At 38.7% G+C, this 12,841-nt stretch overlaps 1 protein-coding gene across 1 annotated transcript in view; it reads left to right on the top strand.

The window, feature by feature from the left end:
• Positions 1-12,841, top strand: part of TEX11 (testis expressed 11) — a 285,049-nt gene that overhangs the window by 248,155 nt on the left and 24,053 nt on the right. The window contains exons 25-27 of the mRNA XM_045571903.1: positions 3,634-3,783; positions 8,766-8,874; positions 10,175-10,298. Of these exons, the coding sequence (XP_045427859.1) occupies positions 3,634-3,783; positions 8,766-8,874; positions 10,175-10,298 (383 nt within the window). The remainder of the gene's footprint in view (positions 1-3,633; positions 3,784-8,765; positions 8,875-10,174; positions 10,299-12,841) is intronic.

Below are 12,841 nucleotides of genomic sequence, written 5' to 3'. Positions count from 1 at the left end.
GAGTTAACTTTTATATGTATTAATAGTTTGAGGTAAGGGTCCAAGCTTCATTCTTTTCCATGTGGCTATCCAGTTGTCCCAGAACCACTTATTTTAAAATAAAAGAAAGAAAACACAAAATTATTATTTCCCGGTCACTTGGGTTTTTGCCTCCCTGTGGAAAATTAATTGGCCATAGACACATGGTTTTACTTCTGGAGTGTCAGTTCATTCCCACTGCTCTATATATTTGTCCTTTTACCAGTATCACAGTGTCTTGATTATAATTGCTTTGTATTAAGTTTTGAAATCAGGAGTGTTAATCCTCCAAATTTGCTCTTCCTTTTCAGGATTGTTTTGGCTATTCTGGGACCCTTAAATTTCCATGTGAGTTTTAGGATCAGCCTGTCATTTTCTGAAAAAAGGGGAAAAAGCTAGATTATTTTGGGAAGTAGTGCCAGTTTAACAATGTTAAGTCTCCAATCCTTAAGTGTGAAATATTTTCCCATTTATTTACATCTTTTAAATTGCAATGTACAAGTCTTGCACTTCTTTTATTTAATTTACTAGTGGTCCCAGTGCACGAAATTCATACACATTAAAGGGGGATTAATTAGAGGAAATACTTTAATATTGCTATTTACCCTTTCTCTATAATAGAAGTGTCAGAGATGAAAGAAAATTAGTAAAATGTATATGAAAATCTTCCTCCTGTCGGAGTCTGGGGCACACCACAGGACCCAGAGTCAAGTCCCCACCTACCCATATGTGCCTGAAAATCACATGAGACCCAGACCAGGCTGCCCCCGCCCCATTGAGCTAGATCCAGACCCAGCCAGTCCCACCCTTGTCAAGCCCCGCCAGGTGGGGGGCTGCAACCTCAGGTCCCCTGGCCTGGTGCTGGGGCAGGAGGCGTGACTTAAGGTCCCCCAGCCTGGGCCAGAGCAGGGGGCACACCTTGAGGTCCCCTGTAAAGCCCCACTGAGTGGGGGTCACTGCCTGATGTCCCCCCCCCCCCCCGCCCAGGGTAAGGGGAGCAGCCTGAGGTCCCCTAGCCCAGCTCTGGAGCGAGGGGGTGCACCTTGAGATCCCCCATCAAGCCCCACCAGGCAGGGGGTGCAGCCTCAGGTCCCCCAGCCTGGCGCCAGGACGGGCAGCAGCCTCAGATCACCTGTCAAGCCCCAACAGGGGTGGGGGGTGCAACCTCAGGTCCTCTGTCAAGCTCTTCTGGGAGGGGGTGTAGCCTGAGGTCCCCCAGCCTGGTGCCAAGGCAGGGAGCATGACCTGAAATTCCCCCGGCATGGTGCCAGGGCAGAGAATGTGGCCTGAGGTCCCCTGTCACACCCCATAGGGGTAGGAAGAGTGCAGCCTCAGGTCCCTGCTGATTGCTCGTTAAGACTCATTACAGAAACTCAGCCTCAGCTCTAGTTGCAGCCAGCTTGTGTTACAGAAACCCCACCTCCACTGTTGGAGCAGCCATCTTTGTGGTGGAGTGATGGTCAATTTGCATATTCCCTCTTATATAGGATTCTTTTTGATGCTGTTGTAAATGGAATTGTTTTCTCAATCTTATTTTCCATTTGTTTATTGTTATTGTATAGGAATTGGATTGATTTTTATATTCTGGTCTTGTTAAACTTGTTCAATAGTTTTTTTGTTTTTTGGGGGTTTTTTAAATATATTTTATTGATTTTTTTACAGAGAGGAAGGGAGAGAGATAGAGAGCTAGAAACATTGATGAGAGAGAAACATCGACCAGCTGCCTCTTGCACACTCCCTACCGGGGATGTGCCCGCAACCAACGTACATGCCCCTGACCGGAATCGAACCTGGGACCTTTCAGTCCGCAAACCAATGCTCTACCACTGAGCCAAACTGGTTTCTGCTTGTTCATTAGTTTTAATGGTATTTTACTGGATTCCCTAGGGCAGTGGTCGGCAAACTAATTAGTCAACAGAGCCAAATATCAACAGTACAACAATTGAAATTTCTTTTGAGAGCCAAATTTTTTAAACTTCTTCTAACGCCACTTGTTTAAAATAGACTTGCCCAGGCCATGGTATTTTGTGGAAGATCCACACTCAAGGGGCCAAAGAGCCACAATTTGCTGACCACGGCCCTAGGGATCTATTTATAAGAACACATTGTGGCCGAAACTGGTTTGACTCAGTGGTAGAGTGTCGGTCTGCGGACTGAAAGGTCCCAGGTTCGATTCCGGTCAAGGGCATGTACATTGGTTGCGGGCACATCCCCAGTAGAGGGTGTGCAAGAGGCAGCTGGTCGATGTTTCTCTCTCATCGATGTTTCTAGCTCTCTCTCTCCCTTTCTGTAAAAAATCAATAAAAAAAATTAAAATAAATTTTAAAAACACTTTTTTAAAAAAAAGAACACATTGTGTATAAATAGAGATGGTTTTCGTACTTCTTTTCCAGTCTTAATGTCTTTTGTTTCTTTTTCTTGCCTAATTTCTTTAGCTAGAATTTCTAGAACAATTTTGAATAGCAGTGGTAAAAGTAAAGGGAAAGAATCTAGTATTTCACCATTAAGTATATTGTTAGCTGTGTGTTTTTCAAGTGCCCTTTTTCAGATTGAGGAAGTTCTCTTCTATTCCTGGTTCATTGTTTTTATCAGGAAAAGATGTTGGATTTTGTCAAAAGCTTTCTTGACTATTGAGATCATCATTTAGTTTCTTGATATGATATATTATATTGATTGGTTTGCACTTATTAAAACAAAGTACAGTAAAATGAGGTATACTTATGGAGTAATAAAGGATAAATAAAACTATCTCTAGTTGCATGCAGATGACATGATTGTATGTAGAAAATTCCAAAGAATCTATAAGAAGTTACTGGAACTAATAAATGATTTTAACAAGTTATAGGATACAAGGTCAATATTCAAAAGTTGAGTATATATATGTACTAGCAATGAAGTTCAAGAACAGAAAATAAAATATAAAAGTCAAAATAGTTGTTAACTCTTCTAAGGAGGTATTGACTTGAAAGAAACATGAGTTTTGGAAGTATTCTATATGATAGTGGTTATGTGTATTTAAACATAAAAAAATTCATCAAGCTGTTTAAGATTAATGCACCTCATTCAATTCAGTTTATTCTATGTACGTTATACCTCAACACTTTTTTTTAAAATTCAGTTTAACAGGCTGAATGAAAACTGTCTCACATAGTATGGTATATGCCACCTGATACAAAATTCTTCCCATGGTGATACCCAAAAAAATATTGTTGACTGACTAAATGGAATAATTTGGAAACTTTCCTTTGCTCAAAATAAAGCCACGGTTAGTTTATACAACACTGTATTGTCTGGTTAATTCAGTCATTAAAATGAAACAGGTAAACACTGGATTTTAATTAGATAGCAGCAGGTCTTTTTAGGCTATTTAAGGAATATCATGGCAATAATTTTAGGAAATAGAGGCAATGCTAGTGATTGCAATACAGGGTGATGAAAGTATTGGTGAGTTTATAGATTTTAAAATGTAAAAAATGTGTTCATAGAAGCTGAGATAACCTTCAAATTGTAAGTAAAATTAAATTTTCTTAACAAGAAAATCTCCCCAGAAGAGATATTAGGAGAAAATATTGAAATGAAATCACAGAGAATGTCGCATTTTTGCTTCTTTCTTAGGAGATTTCTCCAATGATCCATGTGAGACATTGCTTCTGCTGTATGAATTTGAAATTAAAGCCAAAATGAATGACCCACTACTGGACAGCTTCCTGGAATCAGCGTGGGAACTGCCTCATTTAGAGAGTAAAACATTAGAAATAATTGCAAGTAAGATCTATATTTATTAGAAGGCTAGTACCCATTTAAATTCTACTACTTTTTAATTTCTTTTTTCTGTTTTCTCTACATTTCCCCATAGCACTTTTTTCCCTTCTCTAATGGCATTCTTGAAACATTTTGTATTATAATCATTAATGCATTTATCTTTTTCTTTATATAAGACTAGAGGCCTGGTATGCAGAATCATGCACCACTGGGGTCCCTTGGCCTGGCCTGCTCAGGCCAAAATCAGCTCTCCAACACTCCCCAAGGGGTCCTGGATTGCAAGAGGGCACTTCTTGGGCGATACACCCAGAATTGTGCTCCCTCTTCTCTGGTTTTGAATGCGTCACCTGAGAACCGGAGCTGCCAAGTCACTGCAGCTTGGCAGCTCCTGCATTGAGTGTCTGCCCCCTGGCAATTAGTGTGCATCATAGCTACCAGTCAGTTGCATAGACTTTTGTATATCCTAATATATAAAAATCCAGGGGCCATCACAACCGAAACAACCAGATGGATGACTGAACAGCAGGCTGTATGGGGTGACAAGATCAGCAGGGGGCAGGTGGGGGCGACCATGCTGGCGGGGGAGGCAGTTAGGAGCGATTAGGCAGACAGGCAGGTGAGCAGTTAGGAGCCAGCGGTCAGACATCCCCCAAGGGTCCAAGATTGGAGAGGGTGAGGTTGGGCTGAGACGAACCCCCCATATACCAATTTCATGCACTGGGTCTCTAGTATAGATTATAAGCTCCTTAGGGTTATGAACAGCAATTACTTATATTTGTTTTACTTATAAACCCTGGCTAAGTGCATTGCTCACCATAGGTGCTCATATTTGTTCTATGTGTGGAATTGAATTCTATAAGTACACAATAGAAGGAGCTCAAACTTAGTTTTTCTCAGCTAGCTAGAAAAGGCGAATCTTCATTAGTCAGAGGTGATACAATCAAAGTAATTGATAATGGTGTACAGAGAAATATTGGTAATATTTTTTAAATATATTGTATTGATTTCAGAGAGGAAGGGAGAGATAGAAACATCAATGATGAGAGAAAACCATTAATTGACTGCCTCCTTCACGCTCCCTACTGAGGATCTAGCTTGCAACCCTGGCATGTGCCCTTGACCAGAATAGAACCAGAGACCCTTCAGTCCATAGGCCAATGCCCTATCCACTGAACCAAACCAGCTAGAGCTATCTGTAATATTTTTTCTCTTGTTTTATTTTTTATTTTTTAAAAATAAATCTTCAATGTTCAGATTATTACAGGTGTTCCTCTTTCTCACCCCCCCCCCCCGAACTCCCTTCCACTTGATTGCCCATCCCACCCCATCCAATCTCTTCTCGCACACCTCATACCTGCTTCCCCTGAGAATTGTCAATCCACTCCCTTTCTATGCCCCTGATTCTATTATATTCATCAGTCCATTTGTTCATTAGATTTTTTATTCACTTGATTTTTAGATTCACTTGTTGGTAGGTATATATTTGTTGTCACTTTGTTGTTCATAATTTTTATCTTTGCCATTTTCTTCTTCCTCTTCATAAAGAATACCCTTCAGCATTTCATATAATCCTGGTTTGGTGGTGATTAACTGCTTTAGCTTTTTCTTGTCTGTGAAGCTCTTTATCTGACCTTCAATTCTGAATGATAGCTTTGCTAGGTAGAGTAATCTTGGTTGTAGGTTCTTGTTGTTCACCACTTTGAATATTTCTTGTCACTCCCGTCTGGCCTGCATAGTACTTTCCCGTATGAGTACTTTCTTGTAGGTAACTAACTGTTTTTCTCTTGCTGCTTTCAAGATTCTCTCTGTCTTTTGCCCCTGGCATTTTAATTATTATGTGTCTTGGTGTGTTCATTTTTGGATTCCTCTTGTTTGGGGTTTTTTGCGCTTCCTGGAATTGTAAGTCTATTTCTTTCACAAGGTAGGGAAAGTTTTCTGTCATTATTTCTTCTAATAGGTTTTCAATATTTTGCTCTCTTCTTCTGTCACCTCAATAATTCAAATGTTGATAAACTTGAAGTTGTCACAGAGGCTCCTTACACTATCTTCATATTTTTGGATTCTTTTTTCTTTATGTTTTTCTGGTTGGGTGTTTTTTGTTTCCTCATATTTCAGATCTTTGGTTTGATTCTTGTGGTCCTTTGATCTACAGTTAAATTTCTGTATATTATTCTTTATTTCAGGCAGTGTATGCTTAATTTGTGACTAGTCCTTTTCCTTTTTTATTTTTTTTTATTTTTATTCTCATTAAGGTCCTTGCAGGTCTCACTAAGTTCCTCGGAGGTCTCAAGTTTCTTGGCGGTTTTTAGAAGATTCTTGAGTAACCTTATAAATGTGGTTTTGAACTCTATGTCCAGTAGTTTGCTTTCCTCCATTACTTTCATTTGTGACATGTTTCTTTGTCTCTGAATTTTGTTGCTTCTCTGTGTTGATGGAGTGGAAGAACTGCTGTGCTGGAGACACCTTTATGGGGCTGGACTTGCTTCAGTGGGGCTTTGGTGCTCAATGAGTCTGCCTCTTGAATGTGTTACTTATGGATGTGAATAGTTGAAATCTGGTGTAGTCTCACACTGACCACTTGATACACTAGCTTCTAGATATCCAATGGTGTGCAGGTCAATTACTGTCTGAGGCCACCCAGCAGGAGCTACAGTGAGAACTACAGTTTTCTCCTCTTTGCTTAGAGTTTGAGGTTTTTGGAGCTTTCTGACCAGAGCTGCAATTTGTTTGGTTAAGCTGAGATAGGGCAGGCTATTTATATGCAAAAGCTGCTGCTTGGAGGTTGGGTGGGTTTGTAGATTGTGATGGGTGGGATCACAGGGAATTTCTAAGCTAGGGCATGGCAAACAGCGATGGCTGCCAATCATCCGTCTCTGCATCTCTGCATTTCTAACTTCCTGCGTCCCACCCCAGCACAGTAAACAATGATTGTTGTACACACCTCTATAAGGAAGCCACCCTCACTTTCCGACCCGATGGCAGACAGTTCAGCTTCTCCCCGTAGGAGTTTGGGTCCCCAGCGTCTCCCCAGAAACTGGACTTCAGAGTCATCAGGAGCTTGTCTCCCTTCAGGTTGAAAAAAGCAGTGCACCCAGTCGCCCACCACTAGCCCAGTTTGTGTGCCTCCCTACCTCAGCTTTTCAGGGCTTGTGCACGTCTCAATGCTCTTTTCTCTTTCCTTCTATTTGTAGAACTTCCACTCAGCCAGCTTTCCTGTGGTTCTGGGTGATAGACATTTTGTCTTTTAGTTGTAGTTTTGAAGTTGTTATGCAAGGCAGCAGTTTAGGTGTTTACCTATGCTGCCATCTTGATTTCCTCTGTAATATATTTTTTTAACACAGTTGCCATTCTCAAATTTCTGGTTGGGCTGTAAGTGGTATTTGGTGGCCCAAAGCCTCTATAGCAGTGGTTCTCAACTTTTCTAATGCCGGGACCCTTTAATAAAGTTCTTCATGTTGTGGTGACTCCCAACAAAAAAAATTATTTTTGTTCCTGCTTAATAACTGTAATTTTGCTACTGTTAATGAATTGTAATGTAAATATCTGTGTCTTAGGCTAAGGTGACCAGACGTCCCACTTTTGGCAGGACAGTCCCGATTTTTAACAATTTGTCCCTCGGCGATTTAAAAAAGTCTCGATTTTTAGAAAGAATCTTTCCAAAAGGACTTTTTTAAAATACCACAGGACATGGGACAAATTATTAAAAATTGGGACTGTCCCGCTAAGAGCGGGACGTCTGGTCGCCTTATCTTAGGCTCTATGGCAGCAGTTCTCAACCTGTGGGTTGCAACTGCTCTGTGTTGAACGTCTGCCCCCTACTGGTCAGTGTGCATCACAGCTACCAGCCAGTTGTATATCCTAATATATAAAAATCCAGGGGCCATCACAACCGAAACAACCAGATGGAGGACTGAACAGGATGGGTGATAAGGTCATCAGGGGAGTTAGTGACGGACGACCAAACAACTGAACAGCAGGCTGCATGGGACAACCAAGCCGGTGGAGGGGATAAGGGGGACAGTTAGGAGCAATTAGGCATGCAGGCAGGTGAGCAGTTAGGAGTCACCACTGGTTGAGAACTGCTGCTGTAGAGCCTAAGACCACTGGAAAACACAGGTATTTATATTATGATTCATTAACAGCAAAATTACCGTTATGAAGTAGTAACGAAAATAATTTTCTTTTGGGGGTCACCACAACATGAGGGACTATATTAAAGGGTCGCGGCATTAAAAAGGTTGAGAATCACTGCTCTATAGGGATATATTGCAAGAAATGGCCTAATCATCTTCTCTCTTTATTTCTCACCCCCCTCAGGAGACTGTGTGTGGTTAATAGAAGTATTAGGTAGCCCCAAATGCACAAGAGTCATATTTGCCTTTTCTTGTCTTGCCAAAACAGAATTCCTAGAGATCTGGAGCAGATGGTGTATACTTGTAGACATGTTATGGTTGCCACTGCTCCTTGTATAAAGGAACTCCTATTCTAGAGGCCTGGTAAATGCATCTGGAAGTTTTAGGGTCTGTTATCTTGGACACCCACTCACATGTCTAGTGTTCCCTGTTTTTAGTGTCAGACAAAAAACAGTTAATTGTTGTTTAAATTAATTTTTGATTAGTGCCCTTTTACTAATCTGCTTTGTTTCCTTCTTAGTGTGCCCCTCCTTTACTCTGGTTTATAAGATTATTGCTTTACTTGTATTATTGTGCAAGGTCAAAGAAACAATAGGCTCTTTGTTGATGTTTGCTGAAGAAAAGATATAATCTGGTGAGCCTACTATGTTATTCTGCCCAGAAAGTAGAAACTATCTCTGAAAGCCACCATGGACTCATTGTTTTCTAAAATTAGTTTTTTTGTGTGTTTGTTTGTTTTGTTAATATGTTTCAGGCCAGTTTTGTTAGAGAGAGTACAAATTGTAGTTTGGGATGAAAACTGTGATGGATGAAATTATGTTAGTCACAACCTTTATTCTTCTCTTCCTATAGCATTAGCAATGGAAATGCCTGCATACTATCCTTCCATTGCTCTAAAGGCCTTGAAAAAGGCTTTATTGCTCCACAAAAAGAAAGAATCATTTGATGTTTTCAAATACAGGTTAGTAATTTAATTCAACTCTGTACCCAGGTTTCTTGATAGCCAAAAGAGCCATAGTCAGTGCTTCATAAGTCATCAATCATACTCAACCGGCCCAAATTAAAAGATGATCAGGGTACTCCTGTAACTCCTGAACTAAAAAAGTCTTCAGAACAGCTCCATAGTTGGGTTGTTTTATATATAGACCAATAATTAATTAGGTTTTCCCAACAGTGAAAAGAGGGGGAAAGTTGCTTCTTTGTGTGAGTATGTATATATTAAAATTACTAAGTACCTTTCTTTATTTTGTTACTAAATATGCCAAATGTAGACAGAGATTAATATAACAACTATGTATTCTCCACCAAAATTTAACAAATGTTAATATTTCGCTATATTTGCCTCATATTTTTTTCCTAAACTCCTTTCTTTAAGGACCAATGAATGCTGTACCTAATATAACATGTTATTTATTAGATATTTAGTGGGTTTTATGCATAGACATGGAGGAAATTAGAAGTTATGTAATACCGTATTTTTCAGACCATAAGACGCACTTTTTTCCCCCCAGAAGTGGGGGGGAAAAGTCCCTGCGTCTTATGGTCCAAATATAGCCTACACATATACTTTAAAAAAAAAAGTTTTTTTACTTGCCCGGCTCTGTGTGGTCTCTGTGTGCTTGCCCGGCTCTAAAATGGTTCTAAATGCTGCTGTTTACTTTACAGGGTTGATTACATGTGATTATATCTGTGATGTTGGGTTTTAATGCACATAAAATATTTTAGGACACTGTTTGTTTCAGAATCTTTTTTTCTTCATTTCCCTTCTCTAAAAACTGGTGCGTCTTATGGTCCGGAGCGTCTTATGGTCCGAAAAATACGGTATATGATTTTTCTTTGGAAAACATCATTATAGTCTTCCTTTTTGGAACTATTTTGAAGATGCGTTGAACCACACTGATTTATTTCCAATTTAAACCCCCAATTTTCTTGTTTATTTGAGGATGTAACAAGATGCTTTAAAGTGCTTATAGATTCAACTATCGATAGTTTGTAAAATACAGTAAACAGCGACAAGTTCTTAATGTAGGAAACTTAAAAAAAAAAAAAAAGGTGAAAGTTAACTATAATAAAAGTAAGGGTTGGCCAGCCCCTTTTATAGCTTCAAAAATCTGTCTTCTGAGGTTGGAGGCCAGATTAAATTGAGGGAAGAACAGACGTGTTTTGAAGCTTAGTCTGGGATAAAATCCAAGATTTTACTTATCTTAGCCATGAAGCCAGTTATTTTCTTATGGGATGAGTCTTCTCTTTTTTTATTTCAGCAACTGTCTGCACAACTTGATTAACCTCTTAGTGCCAAATGGAGTGCCAAATACAGAACTCTGTCCCTTAGAAGAACTTTGGAACTATTTTGAAGATGCGTTGAACCACACTGTAAGTCACACAGTAATATTAAATTTTCAGCTAACTTTAAAGTTTTGAACTGTCTTGTGTATTAGAAATTATATAATAAAATAATGCTTTCTGTAATAAGTTTTAGGGTAAATAAATTCATATTACAATGGAATAACACACTATAAAATTTCCCCGTGTTTATGAAATATAAATAGTTAATGGTAGAAAGTTTTTAATATAAATATACTATGGATTAGGTCACAATAGCAGAACCACCTAGCATTTTGTGTTTTGTATTTTTCAAACCAAGTAGAATTGTTACTCTTTTATCAAGTTGGATAAATTCTCCCCATTCCTTTTTTCTGAGAGTTTCTATTATAAGTTAGTGTTGAATTTTACCACATAATTTTTCTGCCTTAATTGGTATTATTGTGTGATTTTTTCTTCTTTAATTTGTTAATATGGTGGATTACACTGACTGTTTTTTTTTTCATTTTTATTTTTTTATTTTTTTTATTTTTAATTTTTTTATTAAATTATTATTTTTGTACATATACCAATGCCCCTCCCTCCCGATCATACCCTCCCTCCCCAGAGTTTTGTGTACATTGGTTATACTTATATGCATGTATACAAGTCCTTCGGTTGATCTCTTATCTCCCCCAGATCTCCCCAACCTCCCCGCTGTAATTTGACAGTCTGCTTGTTGCTTTACTGTCTCTATATCTATCTTTTGGTTCTTCAATTTATAATGTTCTTTATCATCCATAAATAAGTGAGGTAATGTGGTGTCTCTCTTTCATTGACTGGCTTGTTTCACTCAGCATGATGTTCTCCAATTCCATCCAGGTTGCTGCAAACGATGAGAATTTTTTCTTTTTTATGGCTGCGTAATATTCCATTGTGTAAATGTACCATAGTTTTTGGATCAAATCATCTGCGGATGGGCACCTAGGCTGTTTCCAAATCCTAGCTATTGTAAATTGTGCTGCTATGAACATAGGGGTGCATATCTTCTTTCTGATTCATGTTTCTAGCTTCTTGGGATATATTCCTAGGAGTGGGATTACTGGGTCAATTGGGAGTTCTATTTTCAGTTTTTTGAGGAAGCTCCATACTGTTCTCTACAGTGGTTGCACCAGTCTACATTCCCACCAGCAATGCACGAGGGTTCCTTTTTCTCCGCAACCTCGCCAACACTTGTCGTTTGTTGATTTGTTGATGTTGGCCATTCTGACAGGTGTGAGATGGTACCTCATTGTTGTTTTGATTTGCATTTCTCGGATAATTAGTGACTTTGAGCATGTTTTCATGTGCCTCTTGGCCTTCCTTCTGTCTTCTTTTGAGAAGATTCTATTTAGATCCATTGCCCATTTTTTAATTGGGTCATTTATCTTCCTTTTATTAAGTTGTGTAAGCTGTCTGTAGATGTTGGAGATTAAACCTTTATCAGTGATAACATTTGCAAATATGTTCTCCCATACAGAGGGCTTTCTTTTTGTTTTGTTGATGGTTTGCTTTGCTGTAAAAAAAAGCTTTTTGTTTTTATGTAGTCCCATTTGTTTATTTTCTCTTTAGCTTCCATTGCCCTAGGGGAAGTATCAGTGAAGAAGTTCTTTTGGCATATGTCTGAGATTTTGCTGCCTGTGGATGCTTCTAGTATTTTTATGGTTTCCCGTCTTATGTTTAAATCCTGTATCCATTTTGAGTTTATTTTTGTGTATGGAGTAAGTTGGTGATCCGGTTTCATTCTTTTGCATGTATCTGTCCAATTTTCCCAACACTATTTATTGAAGAGACTGTCTTGACTCCATTGTATGTTTCTGCCTCCTTTGTCAAATATTAACTGAGCATAGTGATTTGGGTTGATATCTGGGTTCTCAATTCTATTCCATTGATCTATTGTACAATATCTCTCTGTTCTTGTGCCAGGCTGTTTTGAGAACAGTGGCTTTGTAATAAAGTTTGAAATCTGGTATTGAGATCCCTCCTACTTTACTCTTCTTTCTCAGGATTACTGTGGCTATTTGGGGTCTTTTGTTGTTCCAAATGAACTTTTTTAAGAGTTTTTTTCTATGTCAGTGAAATATGCCGTTGGTATTTTAATTGGGAGTGCATTGAACCTATAGATTGCTTTGGGAAGTATGGACATTTTGATGATGTTAATTCTAACAATCCATGAACATGGTATGTTCTTCCATCTGTTTACATCTTCCTCTATCTCTTTTTTCAGTGTCGTGTAGTTTTCCGTGTATAGGTTTTTTATCTCCTTGGTTAAGTTTATTCCTAGGTATCTTAATTTTTTGGTGCGATGGTAAATGGGATTGCCTTTTTAGTCTCTGTTTCTGCAAGTTCACTATTGGTGTATAGAAATGCCATAGATTTCTTGGCATTAATTTTGTATCCTGCTACATTGCCAAATTCATTTATTAAGCCAATTAGTTTTTTAATGGAGTCTTTTGGTTTTTTTATGTACAATATCATGTCATCTGCAAATAAGGATAACTTTACTTCTTCTTTTCCAATTTGGATGCCTTTTATATCCTCTTCTTGTCTAATTGCAATGGCTAGTACTTCCAGTACTATGTCAAACA

The sequence above is a fragment of the Pipistrellus kuhlii genome, unplaced genomic scaffold (assembly GCF_014108245.1).
Source record: "Pipistrellus kuhlii isolate mPipKuh1 unplaced genomic scaffold, mPipKuh1.p scaffold_m20_p_40, whole genome shotgun sequence".
NCBI lineage: Eukaryota > Metazoa > Chordata > Mammalia > Chiroptera > Vespertilionidae > Pipistrellus > Pipistrellus kuhlii.
The sequence above is the reverse complement of the archived record's forward strand: the minus strand, read 5'-3'. Positions and strand labels throughout refer to the sequence as shown.